General features: G+C 44.3%; 1 protein-coding gene across 7 annotated transcripts in view; it reads right to left on the reverse strand.

The window, feature by feature from the left end:
* The window catches only part of NF2 (NF2, moesin-ezrin-radixin like (MERLIN) tumor suppressor), a 131,982-nt gene that overhangs the window by 5,772 nt on the left and 105,964 nt on the right, over window positions 1-20,246 (reverse strand). For 4 of the 7 annotated variants that reach the window (XM_077160622.1, XM_077160624.1, XM_077160618.1 and 1 more), the window contains 5 exons: window positions 19,711-19,833; window positions 17,994-18,211; window positions 16,590-16,695; window positions 13,389-13,516; window positions 11,415-11,580 (listed from right to left, as the gene is read on the reverse strand). In XM_077160622.1, coding sequence (XP_077016737.1) covers window positions 11,415-11,580; window positions 13,389-13,516; window positions 16,590-16,695; window positions 17,994-18,211; window positions 19,711-19,833 — 741 coding nt within the window. Of the gene's footprint in view, window positions 1-9,371; window positions 9,391-10,003; window positions 10,049-11,414; window positions 11,581-13,388; window positions 13,517-16,589; window positions 16,696-17,993; window positions 18,212-19,710; window positions 19,834-20,246 lie in introns of those variants that run through there. The other 3 variants (XM_077160623.1, XM_077160619.1, XM_077160620.1) reach the window with 2 other exon arrangements.

Consider the following 20,246-nt stretch of genomic DNA (forward strand, 5'->3'; position numbering starts at 1 on the left):
AGGTCCAGATAAATCTGAACGGAATGTCAAAGAACAGATAGACAACAAATTCATCCAGCAAGAAAACCCTAGATAAAAAAAGTGAAAGCAATCTCCAGAATAAACTAATTAAGGTAATTAAATGCCTAGACACCAGCAAAAAATAACAAATCACACTAGGAAAATTGAAGATATGGCCCAGTCAAAGGAACAAACCAACAATTCAAATGACATACAGGAGCTGAAACAATTAATTCAGAATATACGAACAGACATGGAAAACCTCATCAAAAACCAAATCAATGAATTGAGGGAGGATATAAAGAAGGCAAGGAAAGAACAAAAAGAAGAAACTGAAAGCCTGAAAAAACAAATCACAGGATTTATGGGAATGAAAGACCCAGTAGAAGAGATGAAAAAAACAGTGGAAACCTACAATGGTAGATTCCGAGAGACAGAACATAGGATTTCTGAACTGGAGGATGGAACATCTGAAATCCGACAAGAAGCAGAAACTATAGGAAAAAAAAAAGGAAAAATATGAGCAGGGACTCAGGGAATTGAAAGACAATATGAAGTGCACGAATGTACGTGTTGTGGGTGTCTCAGAAGGAGAAGAGAAGGGAAAAGGAGGAGAAAAACTAATGGGGGAAATTATCACTGAAAATTTCCCAACTCTTATGAAAGACTTAAAATTACAGATCCAAGAAGTGCAGCATACCTCAAAGAGAACAGACCCAAATAGACATACTCCAAGACATTTAATAATCAAAATGTCAGAGGTCAAAGAGAAAGAGAGGATCTTGAAAGCAGCAAGAGAAAAGCAATCCATCACATACAAGGGAAGCCCAGTAAGACGATGCGCAGATCTCTCAGCAGAAACCATGGAGGAAAGAAGACAGTGGGATAATATATTTAAATTATTCAAAGAGAAAAACTGCCAACCAAGAATTCTATATCCAGCAAAATTGTCCTTCAAAAATGAGGGAGAAATTAAAACATTTTCAGACAAAAAATTGCTGAGAGAATTTGTGACCAAGAGACCAGCTCTGCAAGAAATACTAAAGGGAACACTAGAGACAGATACGAAGACAGGGAGAGAGGTGTGGAGAAGAGTGTAGAAAGGAAGACTATGAGTAAAGGTAAAAAGAAGGAAAATTAGATATGACATATAAAATCCAGAAGGCAAAATAGTAGAAGAAAGTACTACCCATGCAGTAATAACACTGAATGTTAATGGATTAAACTCTCCAATTAAAAGACATAGTCTGGCAGAATAGATTGAAAAACAGGACCCATCTATATGCTGTCTCTACTCAAAGGACACAAGGCCAAGGACACAAATGGACATTTACACACCAATGTTTATAGGAGCGTTATTAACAATTACCAAGAGATGGAAACAGCCAAAATGTCCATCAACAGACAGTTGGCTAAACAAACTGTGACATTTACATAAGATGGAATATCATGCAGCTGTAAGACAGAATAAAGTTATGAAGTATGTAACAACATGAATGGACCTTAAGGACATTATGCTGAGTGTGATTAGCCAGAAACAAAAGGACAAATACTGTATGGTCTCACTGATATGAACTGACGTTAGTGAATAAACTTGGAATATTTCCTTGGTAACAGAGACCATCAGGAGATAGAAACAGGGTAAGATACTGGGTAATTGGAGCTGAAGGGATATAGATTGTGCAACAGGACTGAATATAAAAACTCAGAAATGGACAGCACAACACTACCTAACTGTAATACAGTTATGTTAAAACATTGAATGAAGCTGCATATGAGAATGATAGAGGGAGGAGGGCTGGGGCATAAATGAAATCACAAAGAAAGATAGACGATAAAGACTGAGATGGTGGGTGGGCCACGGTGGCTCAGCAGGCAAGAATGCTTGCCTGCCATGCCAGAGGACCCGGTTCAATTCCCGGTGCCTGCCCATGTTTAAAAAAAAAAAAAAAAGATTGAGATGGCGTAATCTAGGAATGCCTAGAGTGTATAATGACAGTGACTAAGAGTACAAATTTAAAAAATGTTTTTGCATGAGGAAGAACAAAAGAATGTCATTACTGCAGTGTGCTGAAAATAGATGGTACTTAATAGTTTAAAATTTCAACTAATGTGTGAGACTAAAGCAAAAAATGTTTATTTGGTACGAATCTATACTTTGACTAGTGCATCTCCTAATATAACTTATGTAGATAGTTGATTGAACACCTTAAGTACATGGAACTTTGTATAGGACATGAGATTTTGTTGGTTTTTCCAGGTGATGCCCTGATGAATCCCAGAGTGATCTGATCAGTGAGTGGAAAAATATTTGCAAAGTCCCCTTCGGGGAATGGTGAGAACGGGGGAAAACTCAACTTCCCCAAGTTGAATTCTTGATATTCTCACAAGCAGTGTGGACAACCAAAGCTATAGGCTAAGCCCCCAGTCTTGGGGTTTGTTCTTATGAAACTTAACCCCACAGGGGATAGGTCAAGCCTACTTAAAATTAAGTCTAAGAGTCACCCCCAAGAGAACCTCTTTTGTTGCTCAGATGTGGCCTCTCTCTCCAGCCAACACAGCAAGCAGACTCACCACCCTCCCCCTGTCTACATGGGACATGACTCCCAGGGGTGTGGATCTTCCTGGCAGCGTGGGACAGAAATCCCAGAATGAGCTGAGATTAAGCATCAAGGGATTGAGCAAAACTCTAGAATGAGCTGAGACCCAGCATCAAGGGATTGAGAAAACCTTCTCGACCAAAAGGGGGAAGAGTGAAATGAGACAAAGTGTCAATGGCTGAGAGATTCCAAACAGAGTCGAGAGGTTATCCTGGAGGTTATTCTTATGCATTAAGTGGATATCACCTTGTTATCCAAGATGTAATGGAGAGGCTGGAGGGAACTGCCTGAAAATGTAGAGCTGTGTTCCAGTAGCCATGTTTCTTGATGATGATTGTCTAATGATACAGCTTTCACAATGTGACTGTGTGAATTGGAAAACCTTGTGTCTGATGCTCCTTTTATCTACCTTGTCAATAGATGAGAGGAACATATGGAATAAAAATAAATAATAGGGGGAACAAATGTTAAAATAGATTTAGTTTGAAATGCTAGTGATCAATGAAAGGGATCAGTAAGGGGTATGGCATGTAAAATTTTTTTTCTTTGTTATATTTTCTGTTGTCTTTTTATTTCTTTTTCTGAATCGATGCTAATGTTCTGGGAAATGATCATGATGATGAATATGCAACTATGTGATGATATTGTGAATTGCTGAGTGTATGTGTTGGGCATGTTTGTGTTTCTTGTAATTTTTTTTTTAATTAATAAAAAATTAAAAAAAAAAAATGGACACAGGCACCCAATTCAAGCAAGCTCAGATTTGGGAGACATATCTGCCTCCTTACAAAGGACAAAGGCTGGCTTCTCTCAGCCTGTTCAGGACCTGGCACCCAGCATGCTCTTGCCAGCCCTGGCCACATGCAATATGCTGGTCCCAGGTCACTGGTGAGAATTCTAGCTCACTAAGAAACACTGATCTAGCACCTGCCCATTCCTAAGAAATGATCCCTGGGGCCTGAGTTGGCAAGTCTGGAAGTGACAACCACATGTGGATCCCTCCTGGCAGTCTGCAGTGAAGGCTTCAAACCCCAGAGGTTCTTCTAACATCACCTCCAGGGGTGCATGGGGCAGGCTGCCCACCCCTGCCAGCTCTCCTCTGAAAGTCCTTTTGGGGGCATCGTTTCTCGGAGTGATGGGAGGATAACGAAATGTATTCAGGCATGGTGCCTGCAGTAGCAAGGCTGCTTGATTAAGAATGAATTACACTTTCATCAGCACATAGAGAAAATTGATTCACAAGGCCGTACTGTGATCATCTTGTTCCTATAGCAAAAGGGAGTAGGGTGGGGGTGGAAGGGACATAGCACCACTTCAGATGTCAATGGAGAGAGAAAGAAAGCTCTCTGATGAAGCTGGAAGAGCAAAACTAATCAGAGCACCAGGAATACTCCAACTAGTCTCTAAGGGCCTCTCTTCAATCCACTCAACCCCAGGGAGAAGAAAGATAGGAGGGTCTTACTTTAAGCAATAAGACCCACAATACTGAACCCATTTCAGATACTAACCTAATAATTCCCAGTGCTGAGACTTGCCTTGTCCCACAAAAATGCAGTGGAATCATCTTATACTTCCTCTAGGCCACTACATATTGAAAATGAAGGAGTGGGGAGGGTACAGATACAAAACAACAAGCAGGGTCTCTGGCACTTGGCTCCACCTGGAGCAGAAAGGTGACAGCTAAGCTAGTAGCAGCAAATTCATACAAAATCTTTGGCTTGGGGTATGATAAACATCCTCTCCTTCCAAGCTACAGCCAAGGGGAAAGGCCTGCTGAAGGCAGATAGCTGCAATAAGCTGGGCCAGCTAAGGTTTCCTGCGGGCTTGCTGGTGACAGCCTGCACCCCAATGCCATCTGGTGATGTGCACAGGGGGAGCGCTGTCCACACATAATCCTGAGTAGAGGTAGAATTAAAGGCCCGGTCTGTCCCCTTAACAAACTCAGTTTGGTATTAGCTATTTCAACTGCTCTAGAGAGGAACCTATCAGGAAACACTCAGGAGATCCCGCTTGCTCATTAACCCTTTAGGGATCTAAAGCAGCAGAAAGGTACCTGGAAGCTGGTGTCTGCCTGTGTCTCCAGCTGCCCATGTGACCCTAGCAGGGCTCTTTGCTCCTCTATTCCTTCACCTGAAATATGGACTAATCAGCCTGATTCACCTCACTGGACAGGTAGAGGCAAAAGGATATCTATAGAGCACTCTGAACAAGGACAAAGGTCCAGATACTCTGATGTAATTTTGAAATTGCCAGTCTTAAAAAAAGAAATTATGGCAAGGATCAAGGATCCTAACAGCTTCGTGCCTGCAAAGTGAATGTGCATCTGTCTCTCTCTCCTGCTATTGCAGTAACAAACCAGTTGCCAGAAGAGAGCTACACTGAAACACATCTTCATCGCTGAGAGACCAAATGGGATGTTTAACTGCATCAAATAAGGCCCACATAATGTCCTCAGGAACTTACAAATGGTAGTAAAATATCATAGGCAGGAGAAGCACATTTGTAGGCTCATCGACACCACCTAGAGAGCAACTGCTTGACCAAAAACAGGAAATGGGCAGTTGTCTTTGGGAAAAGAGGCTGACAGAATCATCTGTCTAAAGTTATAAGAAACAAGAGAGAAACCATAAGCCCCAACAGTTACGAGGCCCCTGGAAATTCAGCGCTGTGTATGTTTATGTGTGTGTGTGAGGTTGGAGTGGTCTGAGTCCGAGGTGTCAGATTCTGGAAGAATGCACCCCTGAGACCGATGTCTTCCAGACTCCCACAGAGGCAGGGGGACGAGAAGCATTTCAGATTGGCCACTGCAATTTCTCTTATGTGTCCTATGCCCACATTTGGTGCTGCTCCTGCTTTGGGTTGATCCTTGCTCCCACCCCACTCCCCATTCCTCTTTCTTCTCCTCCCACCACTGCAGTGTTTCAACAACAACAAAGGAAAGGTTCTGAAGCCAGGGAGCCAGTGCACTGGCTTTCATGTCAGGGCAGAGGATGTGCTACCAGGCAATGCCCAGTTTATAAAAGCAGCAGAGATACTTGGCTACTGGTGCCTTAACGAGGGGTGAGCATTAACCACGTAATTAAATATGAGCCACTCATGAGCCCCCTTCGAGGCAGGTGATGCAGACCAGAGGTCACCAAGGAGGCTCTGGCCAATTGTTTTCATTGTGGGAGATGCCTTTCATGCGCATTCAATCTCTCCCTGTGATTTATGGCTTCTGGGCCCGGCCAGGGTGTTATAAGTGTTCTACTTCACTTCACCAGCCCTGCATCTCCAAGGGGAGTCTGCACAAATTGAAGATGACATTGGACTTTTATGTCTTCCTGATCCAAGAGAGGCGGCTGGAGCTCCAGATAAATGTCAAGGCTCCTCTATTCTTGTTCTTCCACCACCGGAAGCCCACAACTGGACCTTGAAGGTTCAAATCATTTGACTAATAAAATAAGCTTTCCAAGCTCCATGCCCTCCACGATTTCTCATTTGTCTACTTCCTTTGAAACCCATGCTCCTTCAAAGATCACGGGCACAAAACCAATGACTAGTCTGCTGGCACTCAGTCCAGCTCAGGGTCACGAGAGTGAAAGCTGTCCCTTGAGAGGGGATGAGAGTGAGCCCCCGAAGTATGTGTGCCCGCTCCAGGGTGGCTTGCTCAACCCTAAGGTTAGGCTGTAGAGCTAAGCCACACCTGGCCACAGTGCACATTATCAACACTGTGGGCTTTGAAGGCCCAAGACACCTTACATCCACCCCACCTGCCAGCCGACCCCACTCCCCTTGCTCAAAAGACTCAGATGCCAGGAACGTGTGCTGCTCCCCTTGAGAATGAAATGAATCTAGGTTCCCAGGGGCGGCTTTTGATTGCTAGTCCTGTTCTGACTCAGCTGCAAATGCCAAACCAGTTGTACTGATTACAAATCGGGAAAAACAGAAATGTAAGGAGTTAAGATTAGCAGAAGTAGAAAAATATACTTTTGCAAACCCAAATCAGTTATTAGAAGGAACTAGTGAAGTTAATTCTGGCTATTTTTTTTTTTAAAGTGTTTGCCTCCAAACACAAAGAAATTAATACAATTAATGAATACGCTCATCACAAATTATGTACTTAAATGTAGGGGTGCAACATCCAACATTTCCTTTGTCCCTTGCCCCAGGTTCACAACACTTCATTTTCTTTATATGTTTAAATCTTTAATGAGCTCTCACTGTGCAGAAAATGCTTCTCACCATGCATTATGTCATTCAATCCTTGCAATGATCTTCTGGGTAAGGACATTTTTTATTCACCTTTTATAGGTGAGGACACTGAGCCCTAAGAGAGAATAAGTATTATAGAGAAAGTAAGCAGAGATACAAGGCCAAACTTCAGTTAACAGACTGGACAGCCTCTCAGTATGCCCAGGGGGATGCAGTTGTCTCTTTATTGCACAGTCCTGGTAACCCCAGGGGGAGCAACCTTGGAATTACCTTAAGAGTTACACAACCCCCACAAGTGCTGCTAAGACAGCATCAGGCACCCAGAGTTCTTTCTGAAGCAGAGCAATACTGAAAGCAAGGAGGAAGATAGGCCCAGACTGTGGGAGTTACGGAAACCATTCCTTTGTTGAAGAAATTTATGGTCAAAAAACATTTAAATGAAATAGAAATCAATACAGCCTGGTTTGACCCAAGATTAATGAGCTTTCAGGACACGGGAAACTCCAGGTTCACCACCAGCCTGTGCAGTTCTTCTCATCACCAGACTTTCTAGATAGAGCTCTGCTCTTGACATTCTAGGTACCAACACTTCCAACAAGTCTTTAAAAAAGCTCACTTCAGCCCAGACTGAAGGAGAGATGACTCCAGAGCCACCTCAGTGCAGGCAGGTGGCTGGTCATCAGCTCTGGTCTAGAAAACAGAAAGTGCATCAAACTCCTGTGCAGCACAAACTGCTACTATTTTATCTAATAATGCTGTGGTAACTCTGGTTGCATTAAAAGCCCAGTTCATGCTTTATTAACTCTTTTTTTTTTTTTTTTTGCCTGGGCAGGCACTGGGAAACGAACCTGGGTCTCCGGCATGGCAGGCAACAACTCTGCCTGCTGAGGCACCGTGGCCCACCCTATTAACTCTCGATTAGTGAGAATTCTTGATTAACCGGAGGCTGGCAGCCTACTTTGAAAATAAGTCCACATCAAGGCCAAAAATTTCTATGTACATCTTAGGAGCTGTATAAATATGACTACAAAGTGAGACCTTTGTCTACAGCAATACCTCAGTGAGAACTGATGTCAGAATCAGGATTCTGAAGAATTTAAACATTCTGAATCATGACAGAAAGAAGAAAGACGGTGTGCTGGTTTGAAATGATGTATGGACCCTAGAAAAACCATGTTTTAATCCTAATCCCATTTTATAAAGATAGCCGTTTCTTCTAATCCCTATTCAGCATGTATGTTTCAAACTGTAATTAGATCATCTCCCTGGAGATGTGATGTAATCAAGAGTGGTTGTTAAACTGGATTAGGTGGTGACACGTCTCCACCCATTTGGGTGGGTCTTGATTAGTTTCTGAAGTCCTATAAAAGAGGAAACATCTTGGAGAATGAGCAATTCAGAGAGAGCAGAGCAGAATGACACAGCCACGAAGAAGAGAGTCCACCAGCCAGAGACCTTTGGCGATGAAGAAGGAAAATGCCTCCCGGGGAGCTTCATGAAATAAGAAATCAGGAGAAGAAGCTAGCAGATGATGCTGTGTTCACTATGTGCCCTTCGAGATGAGAGAGAAACCCTAACCGTGTTCACTACATGCCCTTCCACTTGAGAGAGAAACCCTGAACTTCATCGGCCTTCTTGAACCAAGGTATCTTTCCCTGGATGCCTTTGGTTGGACATTTCTGTAGATTTAATTGGGACATTTTCTTGGCCTTAGAACGTAAACTCGCAACTTATTAAATTCCCCTTTTAAAAAGTCATTCCGTTCCTGGTATATTGCATTCCGGCAGCCAGCAAATTAGAACAGATGGATCACAGTAAGGCTGAAGAGTCAGGTTGAATGTAAAGACTACCTGCTGACACAGGCTTGCTTCTGTGTTGACACTGGGTCCAGTAAAGCAGGTGACCCCACAAGGAGACCTCACGCTCCCTGGGCTCACTACTTGAGCAGATGATCCACCTGGCCTACCAATATGACATTGGTCAGAAGTCCCCTTATCAGACTTATTTTTTAATTCCTCCATGGACAGTTCAATGCTGGTATATTCAACACCAATGCATGGTATGAAAGCTGTAGAAACAGGCATCTGCTAAACAAAAGTATCACCCACAAATTGGGGTTCATATCACTGAACCAATGGACAGCTTAAATCCATCTAATAATGAGGCGTGTCTGGTATTTTAATATTTAACCTCTCTTGCTTGTGCCAGATCCCATTATTTGGTAAAGAGCATGGAAGAGTCTATTCTACCTAGTAGCAGAAATGCAGCAAAGCCTCCAAATGACAAACCCTACTCTGCTGCAAGGGGTTGACTGGATCATTAGCACAGGTACTATTGGGGATTTAGTTAAGAAGCAGGGGCAGGATATCTTTTTATTATTGGGCATTATGAATTCTCTCCACTGCCCAGGAATGCTGGAAGAATAAAGAACTGTTACTGAAGAAAAGCAGCCATCATTCAATTAATTCACTCAACAACCACTGATTGCTCATCCACGTGGGGTGCCCAAGACTGCACTGCTCTCACGCCAGTTCACTCCAACCACAACTCAGTCCCAGACTGCAGAGGAGCCGATGCTGAGGTGACCTTCAGGGTGCTGATGGAACAAACAGTACACTCAGACTTACAATTCAGACCCCTGAATTAGTTTGCTCTGCTTGAAAAGAAAATGGGTGCATACAGAAAGAGAGGCTCTGAAGGCAAATGAGTGAGAATGGGTGGCCCCTTCATTTGATGCCCAGAAGCTGCCAGGTATGACCATGAAGTTATCACCATATAAAAGTTCTACATCTTGAGTTAAAGACCCCAATCTTAAGGGCACCCAAATTACCCCAACTCCATGCTAGGGTTATTCATCAAAGGAGTACGCACGCCACCAAGACAAAGGACTTTTAGACAGACCTGAGAGGACAAAGAAGCCATGACCTTCCCCAGCCCAACACTGACACAAAAAGTGAAGGACAATTGGTCCTTTGACCCCGTGACATGCTCTTCCGGATGAGGCAGCATTCTGGATGCCTACAGGTGAGTCAGGTCCCACTAGGCGAATGCTTGCTCTGAGACTCAAAGCATGCTGCGGCCAGTACCCAGGTACCACCTGCCCTTGGGAGGGCTTGGTGTGCCAAGGACATTGACAGGCAAGCTCATGCATGGGTTAGTATTAGGGGGCAGTACCATCACCACATACAGAGTACCTGGGAATAACCTACTTTGAGGGCTCAAATGCAGATAGGTCTTCTGCCTTGTGCTTGAGGCTAAACCAGCAAAATAAAATGAAGAAAAACAGAACACACCCTTGTGATATAAACACCACATGTGCCATTTGCAAAATGCTCAGACAGGCCTGAAAACATGACAAGTGACTGTGTTTGCTTTTTTGGCTTGGAAACAGCTCTCTCCAGCTCTCATCACTTGAGGTTCTAGTGGCTGAGGGCCCAGCTCACTGCAGCAGTGGTACAGATTAAACTGCTTCTGGGGCCAAGATGACAAGGTGTGGTGGTCTGAGATACCTCATTCAAGCCGTGACTGGCTCGTTGGTCTATGCATCATTTACCTCTCTGCTCAATGGTAGAGGCCTCATTTTTTTTTAAACTCCCTTTTTGCTGTTAAATAGTTTTGTTTTGGAAAGGAATCCCAATAAATTACAGAAGTCAGAGATATGGAAAAACCTTTCCTTTCAGGTCTCACTATTTATAAGGAAATATCTACCTGGTGCCAATACTAATATCGAGTCAAGAGAAGGAAGTCCAAGCTCCCAAGTGTACCCACCGATGATGGCAGGTGGATACAGCTCTTTCAGAGTTTTCAGATACAGCGTAAACACCAAGAACAAGAGACATTTCTTAACCTGGGAGACCGTTTCAAAGATTAAAGATCGAAAAATTAACTGCACCAGTCATTGTCTAAACTCAACGTACAGTCTTATCTTAATGATGCCTATTTTACAGGTGGTGACGTGATCTTGGGCCATCAGTTAAGAGTGGAGAATCAACTGGCAAAACACAACCTCTCTTCTATGGCTGATATAAGTACAATTTTGGGCTCATAATTAGTACAGAATTTAACTTCCTCTGAAATGTGGAAAGCTCAAAATACCAATTGAGAAAGATAGGAAACTATTAACAACAAAAATAAGTCTCATCTTTTAACGTTAAGCATTCGCCTGGAGAGTTCTCTTCAAGCACGGAAACAGAATGTGGTTTTTCAATTCACAGTCAGGACTGTATAGTTCTTACCATGTAGAAATATGAAAAGACGAGAGGGAAAGTCTCTCCTCCCGAACCCCCATTTCATTTTCTTTCTCATTAAGTAAGGCAGCTCCCCGGGCATAACGCCCCTTGGCTTAAAAGACAGAACCGCTTTACTGCTAAATGAGGGATCAAAACCTGTACCGTAACAGGTATTCATTTCATCAGAGCTTTTAACACAAGCTTCCATCAAGCCAATGAGTTCACAGTCATAGGCAGATTAAATTTCTGGCATGAATCAAAAAATTTCCTCAACTAAGATCATATAAAAAACGACAATGGTCTAATGACTCGGCTACTGAGGAAGCCTGATGCCAAATTCACATTTCATGATAACCGTCCTGATCAGCAAAAGACAAGAGATTCTGAATACCTTTTTAATGGTATTGTGCTTGCTGCTGGTGCCTCCCCTGTCAGAGTTCTCATTGTGCAGAATATCCAGGGCCGTCTCCCTCTCCTTTAGTTTCAAGGCCTCAATTTCTGTCTTGAGTTCATTGAGCTGCTCCTGCAGATGCTTGCTCTTCTCCATATATTCCACTCTGCCGGTAAAACGATACCACATGTCATGGCTTTGTATTAAACACAGGTGAAAGAAATGCTCCATGACCCATGAGTTACTAGGCATAGGTTTCAGGGTCTAAAGCCTGGGATTCACGTCTCTGCTCTGTCACTCACAGGCTCACATAACTATTCTGCTTCTACTTTGTTGTCCATAATATTGGAATAATGATCACAGGACTGCTGTCAGGACTAAATTATAAGAAGTATAGGAAAGCCCTCCGTAAACTCTCACAAACTGCTCTACAAATCCCAGTTATCATAGGCAGCTTTTAGTTCTGTTCAAAAACAACAGATGAAATGAGACTCCTGGCATCCAAAGCAATCTCCTTGTCTCCATCCTTCCATGTAACAGTAATTCCATTCAAATGGCCTCTTCTGACAGGCCACATCCACTTTCTCACTAGCTCTGGGACTAGATCTCCTAAAGATGACAAAGGATCACTCAGACAACATAAGAAAGAAGGAATTTCCTACTGGAAAGGGGATAAATATGATTCCCACATCAGTTGCAAGTATAAAAGCTGGACAATAGCATCTATAAGGGTGAAAATCTGGAAACCACCCAAGAGTCCACAACAAGGGCATGGCCAGGCAAACCATGCAATACAAATACAAAGGAACATAATGTAGTGATACAATGGCTAATATGGACTCTATCAACATGTATGACAAGAAAAGGCAAACTATAAAAAAAGGAGGACACAGATCAGAATGTAGATGCCCCCTGATCACAGCCTTGTAAATATATATGCCTGGAAGCCAGGAAAGGCTAGAAGGGGAACTTGGACAGTGGATATCACAGAGACTTAGCCTGGCTCATGGCTGCCCACTCTGGACTCCAAGGAGAATTTTTCCTAAGGAAATCATCCCAAGGATACCATGGGTGATAAAAGCACACAGGCTTTGTCAGACAGGTAAGGGGTTACATCCTGGGTTTGTTCTTCATCAGTGATGTGACTCTGGTTGAGTACACCAGCCTCTCTAAATCTGAGTTCTCATTAATAAAATGGGAACACAAAAAGCTGCCTTTGATGTTAGTCATGGGAATTGAATGAGATGAAAGCTAAAAATCCCAGACACACAAACCCTCGATACACTGTAGCTACTGATATTGTTCTCTAATCAAAAAGGTATATTAGCCATAAGATCTGTGACAAAAGGCAGCTCATTTACCTGGGCTCTGGAAACCCAGGGGCTCTTGGCAGGACTTTCTTTGCAGTGAGAATTTTTTCCATCTCTGACCCACTCCCATTGATGATAAAACAAAGATAGAGACACTGCTATGATCTGGAAGAGCTAGCGCTCAACTTAGCTGACCCTAATGCAGCCAAGATGGTCCCACCTGGAAGCTGACCTGGCTGTTTGCTTTCCTCTGCTCAGGTCTAAGCTTCTTTGTCACTCTGCTCTAGAGATGAGAACCACTATCGATCTCAGGGAGTCCACCAGCTGCCAGAGAACACAACTAGGAAAGAACTGCAGTCTATCACCAACTGAACAGCAGTTTGACTGACTTAGAAACGTCCTGACAACCCTGCCCTACACTTAAGGTGAAGTTTTGAGCTACTATAAATTTCAGGTCACCAATCAAGCGTTATTTTTATTCTGGAAAGTCATATGCTGTCTGCTGTCCTGTGATTAAAAAATTCTTCCTCCAGTAGGTGAAACAGAGTACACATTTGCAAGAGATGGCTACAGGCTACTTCAGTGACCGCCAGCTTCCCCCAGGCCCAGGTCTACTCACTCCAGTGCACTGGCTACCCAGAGCAGGGCACAAAAGGCTACGTACTTTTCTTTCTCTATTTCCATGGAAAGCCGCTTCATGTCAGTATCCTTAAAGTCGAAAGACAGACTGTCACCCATAAGGTTGAAGCTTGGTATGTCAGGAGGCAATGGTGCTGGAATTGGATTGATGGGCTATTGAGGAGAAATCCCAGATTAGGAGGTTTGGGTTATACAAGAACAGAGCAGGCCCTGCTGGGCTAACAACCAACCCTCCAGCAAACATAAAGGCCATGGGCACAGCATGGGCCCCTCCCTCTCAGCACCATCCTGAGTTGCTACCATGATTACTACTTCCTATCTCTCCTCTCTTCAATACTCCACATATGCCACTGCCAGGTGACCTTGCTCAAAGATTCCAAGTACTGGCAAACCCTTCCCCTCCCTAAAGCCTTTAAGAGTTCTTTATTCTCAGCCAAAGCAAAAAAAAAAAAACCCTCTCACTTGCTTATTCTTTTAAGAAACACCCAGGTTTGTGCTAGGAGCTGGAGACATAGAGAATAGGACAGAGTCCCTGGTTCTGAGCATCTGAAAGCCTTGTTTAGGAAGCAGATGAGTTCATAGATCATCATGGTTAAATTAGGTACACACTGTACCTCAGGGAGTGATCAGAGGCTGAGGGAGCTGGAGAAGACATGCTAAAAGAGATCTGGCTTCTTCTGGTTATCAGAGAACATGCCAGAAGGTTTGCCAAGGAAGAGGAATAGTGGATACACACAGGAATGGCACTGAGGAGGTGTCGAGTACGCAGAGAGCATGCAGGGGTCTGCAGTGGCAGCGTGTGGAGGCAGGATGGGAGAGGGAGAGGGGAAGGGTGGGAAGTAGGACAATGTAGAGAGGAGACTGGGGTGGGACCAGAAAGGGCTCAACCTGTGTGCTAAGGGTTTGTCTCTGAAGCAGCCAGAGGAAGTCTAGAAGCAGAGATAATGTAATTATATTTGCTTTTTGGACCTTCTCATTCTAGAAAAATGGGTCATCTAAACTATGGCCCCAATCTACCTTCCCAACTTCTCTCACAATTTGCCCTCTTAAAATCCCTGAACCAAGTTGCCTCCCTATCTGTGCATCTACGCCCATACATTCCTTCTCCCCATATTCTATTTCTTTTTCAAGGCCCATCTCAGATACTATAATCTCTCACCAAAGCATTTCTAAATTCCTATTGGCCAGATGGTGACTCTTTCCTTTGCTGCTATTTAACACTGTTTATGGTTTATAGTTCTGTAACAGCCCTTCTTGAACTTCTTCCTGTAGAATAATCCTTTTTGGCTATGCCTTCTTTCTACTGTTTGAAACTTTTCTGAAGGCAAGATCTGCATTTTTTTCATCCTTGGATCCTTCACTGAGTCTAGGACTGGGTCTGGCAAAGAACCAAGGCTCAAAGCAATCATTTGAGATGGTAGTAAAGTAGCCTGTCTGAGTGAATACTAAAGGTAGTGCTGAGAGGGGACTTCTAGGGTACTAGAAATGTTCTGATTTCTGGTTTGGGTGTTGGGTACACAAGTGTGCTCTAAGCTCAGTTTGTGGAAATTCATCAAACTGCACAGTTACAATTTTCTTCTATATGTATGTTGGACATACTTGATAGAAATTTCCAAAAATGACGGGTGTTGGATGCTGCATCACTACTGGGAACATACACTGGTATAATTTTGCATGGGCAGGCACTGGGAATTGAACCAGGGTCTCTGGCATGGCAGGTGACGGCATGGCAGGTGACTCTGCCTGTTGAGCCACCGTGGCCCACCACTGGTATAATTTTGTTAGAGAATGTCAACATTCAAAATTTGACCCCACAGTTTCTAGTTATGAGAATTTATTCTACAATATAGTCATACTATATTACAAAGATTTGTGTACAAGAATGTTCAGTGCAGTTTTGTTCATCAGTACAGGCTGGTTAGACAAAGAACAATTCATCCATTTAACAACAAATTATGATTAAAACACTGGACATGATCACCCAGATTTATTGTTAAGAGAAAAGAGCAAAGTTATAACAGTTTATGAAGCCTGCTTCAACGTATGGCTTAAAAACACACACTTCTTAGGCATCTAGCCCAGCTGAGCCCTCAGATAACGCCCCCCCCAGTTGCCATCTGACAGAACCCCTGAGAGCACCCAAGTGAGGACCATCCAGCCCACCCACCCACAGTAATACAGGTGATAATAAATGGGGGTTCTCAGCCATATGGTTGACTTGGGTGTTTCTTACCCAGTCATAGATAAGCAGAACACAGGGACATAGCAAACTGCTCATGTTTCCCTCCACCTCAAACCCCGGGCAGCTTACGTCTCTATGCCCTGCAGTTGTAAATGCCCTCTTATGTGTGTTCTTGTCCACATGTCTGTGTCCTCGCCTGGGATCTCCTCTCATCTCTTCCCCACTAATAGGTTAGTTCCTATTCACCCTTCAAGAGTCAGCTCAGGTAACCCTTCAGGCTGGGCTAAGTGCTCCTCCTGCATGCACCTGTGTACCCCCTGCCCCCTGCCCCAACCTGCCCTAAGACTGCATGATTGCATCGTATTCATTTGGAATAGAATAGGTGTGCAAAAAATGCTTTGCTGGACTGAATAGACAGAGAAAAAGCCTTCTCTATTGATTTTGTGACTGCTTTTATTTTATTTTATTTATTTATTTATTTTTACATGGGCAGGCACCGGGAATCGAACCCGGGTCCTCGGGCATGGCAGGCAAGCACTCTTACCTGCTAAGCCACCGTGGCCTGCCCTTGTGACTGCTTTTAACTGCAGTCTGCTTCCTTGTTCCAAAATTGAGGTTGGAAACTGGTTCACGCAGGGCACTAATTCACTTGGAGGCATACAGGCTATCCCTTCCCAGAATTACAATTATGGTATATGGTATACACAAGGAGTTGAAGATTACATTCAGATCAACATTAAGAAGCTAGAAAGCAAGTTCTCTCGAGGATAATTTGGGACTATATTATTTAGAATAAGGAAAACATTTCACTGTGGGAAAAGGCTTCATTGCCTATGATCTTGGCAATCAGACAAGGAACTAACTAGTTCCAGGCCAAATGGCAGGCCAGGGATTTCTAACTAGCTCCCTAACTCTAGGCTCTCGGCATCACTTGTTCTGACGTGTATCTGCTGGAACAGTCATCCTGAAAGGTACCATCAGATGGATGGAAGGACCGGGAACAAAGGGAAGGGCCCCAGGCCAGCAGCTCTGGCCCATGCTCACCGGGTACGTGGGCTTTGTTGTAATCTCCAGGAGCTTTTGCTTGGCCCTTCGCTCCGCCTCTCGGGCCTCCTGCAGGTCCTGTTTCAGCTGATCTGCCTCCTTGGCTCTGCAAGAAAAATAGGAGGCATCAACTCCCCACAGGAGGGCAAAGCAGTAGGAAGAAACCCCACTATGCAGAGGGGAGACAAAGGAGTCAGTGGGGAAAGGGAAAGATATCTGCAGGGAATCAAAGCTTCCAATGCAAGAACATTCCTGGATATTATTTCAATTGGTGAATCTAAACTGGAATAGCAGGGAAGCCAGTGGAAAGAAGAGGCAAACAAGAATCTTTGCAAGTGGAGGCAAGGGAAGGGAGTTGGGGGAGTGGCTGGAAGCTTTCTATGCTTCATTTCTGGATAAGCGTGGGCCAGGCAAAGGAATAGTTCAGTGGATAGAAGGGCTTATGTTGGATCACCATGGGCAGAAGATGAAAAGAATTGATGCCTGACAGCTCCCTTAGCCAGAAAGCGAGCACGAGCGCCTGAGGGCATCCTGGCTGGGTGCAGAGCCTTGCCCTGCAGGACACAGGCTGGCGTGGCATGTGAGAGGACCCTGCACAGGGCACCCACCTGACATGCACCACTCACAGGGGCAATAACTGCACACTGAAAGACAGGGGCCTAGGACAGGGCAGGACTCGGACAAAATTCCCAGAAAGACACGGAGAATGTGGAGAAGAAAACTGTAGCCAAATCCATGTGTTCTAAATCAGCAGAGCCAAACGACGTGCTGGATGTGCCAGTGTTTATCTTAGGGCTGCAGGACCAGGACAATCCAGAGCTTACAATAGTCTTTGAAAAGTACAAAGAACAGCCCACCCTCCAACCTGGTCATGAGCTGCGGTATCCTGGCCCTTCTCTCCCATTAGCCTCAGGAGACCTAGCACCAAGGACAGGCCGCAGGGAAGTGGGTGCCTAGATTCTACTATAAAGGAAAATAACTACTGTTCCCTCTCCCAAATAAAAAGGGGGAAAGAACCAAACTCTTTTAATGCAGAAAAGAGCCTCCTCATTTTTTCCTCAGCTAAAAGCAATTGGTGGACATGCTAATTTCTTTCCTGTAGACATGACTAATGGGGAATATATGGCTTACAGCAGGGCCACAACAGACAAAAGGCCTACTTGACAAAAGAAGTGTGGCTGTGCCCTGCTCCAGCCACCAAACTGGGTGAGGTACCTGGTTCCCACCAATCCTCAAAGGACCCTACCCTGTCCCAGAAGATGGAGAAGCAGCAGCATTAGGAAACCTGCAGGTGAGCTCGGACTCTGGGCAGTATTAGGACAGAGGAGCTCCTCAGTCAGGGCCTAGGGGCCCAGGTCCCCTCCCAGGCCAGTGTGGAGAGTGAAGAGGACCCTCCCCTCTGACCTCCTCTCTGACTCCTCAGCCATCTTCAGTGCCAGCACCTCTGCCTCTAGCACCTTCTGCTCCATCAGGCGCTTTTCCTCCTCTGTCCTAATGGCCGTGGCCTTGATGCGCTGCATTTCCTGTTCGGCCTCTGCAGCCTTCTGAGCCAGGAGTTTTGCCTCCTCCTCGGTGATCTGGGCCTTTTCTGCCAACAGGTCGGCTGTTTCCTCAGACCGCATCTGGAGAGAAGAGTGCTGTCAGCTGGAATGGGAATCACATGCCTATTTTTCTGTCTAGATTTGTCCTCAGATACTCAGATCAGGAAGAACCAGTGTCTCAGACTCCTCTGGACCCTGCCACTCAGTCCCCTTCGCCCTGCTCCTATCCCCTCAACCCCAAGTGAATCTCTGACAATAGAAGACAAGCCACAGCTACCAATTTTTCAGAAGGGTCCTTCAGGTCTCCAACCTTGTGGAACCACAAGGAAGAACATCTTTACGTGTATCTATTTAAGCTGAGGTTTATGCTTTATGAGGGAGAAAAAAACCTGAAACCCTTTTATCTTTACCATTTAAATCAATAGTTCAAAACTAGGGGTGATTTTGCTTCCCTTCCCCACCAAGGGACATTTGGCAATGTCTGCAGGTATCTTTTTTTTTTTTTTCAACTTTTTTCTACCTCTCTTCCACCGTCTTCCTTTCTACTTTCATATGTTTGGTGTGAAATGTATTTCATATGCATTTGGCACTTTTGCTTCATCCCTATTATGCCTTCAACACTTCCCAACATTTAATTCTGTTCTTCTTCTTTAGGATGGCAAGAGTTGGAGATTGAATCATGTTCCCCACCAAAGGCACACCTAGGTCCCAAACCCTGGTCCCAAGGGTGTGAACCCATTTGTAAATTGGACTTTTAAAGATGTTACTAGGTAAGGTATGGCCAAACTGAATGAAGGTCCTTAATCCAATATGACTAAAGCCCTTATAAGCAAAGGAGACTGGGCATGGAGAGAGAATCTGAAAATCAACAGAATCCAGAGGAGAAGGGAGAAGACACTGCCATGTGCTTTGCCATGTGGTGAAAAAACCAAGGAACCCCAAAGATTTCCCTCATCCAGAGGGATGTTTATTGTGAGATACAACATATATACAAAAAAGTAATTAATTCAAAATATACTGTAATAGGAACAGATTTCAGAGTTTAGTATGGGTTACAGTTTCAGTTTTAGGTTCTTCCTTCTAGCTGCTCCAAGACACTGGAAACTGAAAGAAATATCAATATGATTCAGCAGTCATACTCATTTGTTAAATCCTATCTTCTGTTATAACTCCTCCTCCTTTGATCCTTCTTGCAGGTAGTTTTGAGTGCCACACATGAGGGTTGGGGAGTGCTACTGGCATCCAGTGGGTAGAGATTAGGGATATGCTGCTAACTGCCCTTCAATACACATAGTAATCCCTCATCACAAAGAATTACCCAACCCAAATGTCAAGGTACCAAGACTGAGTAGCCTTGCTTTAAAGGCAGCCCTGTGGTGAAAGTCAGTTCAGTTACACGTGAACTCAACCTAAATCTATTTCTGCCAACACAGACAGAAAGAAAAGGCAGCTGTTATTTTTAAGTTGAAATAAAGTGCATCAAAGCAAATAACTCTAAATTGTGGGTCTTACGAGACCTAATTCAGAAAACTAAGGAAGCTCCAAAGTAGCCTTCTGGGAAGCCCGCCCCTTGAAATCACCAGTGCTTCATTGGCCATCGTTGCCTCCTCTTTCATCTGTAGCAGCCTTCTCTCCAACTCATCCCTCGTGCGCTCAGCCTCCTCCCTCATCTGCTTTTCTCGGGCAAGGCGCTGCCGCTCCATCTGGGAGGTGAACAAAACAGTGGCAGAATCATGGAGCTGAGGATCTGTGGCGGTACGGGTATCCAAGAATGCCCCATCTCCAGAGACTCCCCTTTGTGGACCGACCCAGTGTCACTCTTGTCACCCACCACCCTCTTTTCTTCTAAACGACTAAAAGGTTTATTAAAGTTCTGCCCCTTGGGAAAACATTCAATAGTAAATGAACAAACAACAACAAAAAAATCAAGCCCAGTCTCTACCTGGAGAAAAAGAGTCATTCTTATACAATTGTGCGCTGGAACAGCTTCCTTGCCAGTATATCCCTCTTTGTTGGAAAATCTCATGCAGCTCTGACCTACAGCTTACAGGACACAATGCAGGTTTCTTCCACACTGAACCGGAGCCCCACAGACAGGGAGCTTTCTTCTCTCTTC

Source organism: Tamandua tetradactyla, chromosome 5, assembly GCF_023851605.1.
Source record: "Tamandua tetradactyla isolate mTamTet1 chromosome 5, mTamTet1.pri, whole genome shotgun sequence".
Taxonomy (NCBI): Eukaryota; Metazoa; Chordata; class Mammalia; order Pilosa; family Myrmecophagidae; genus Tamandua; species Tamandua tetradactyla.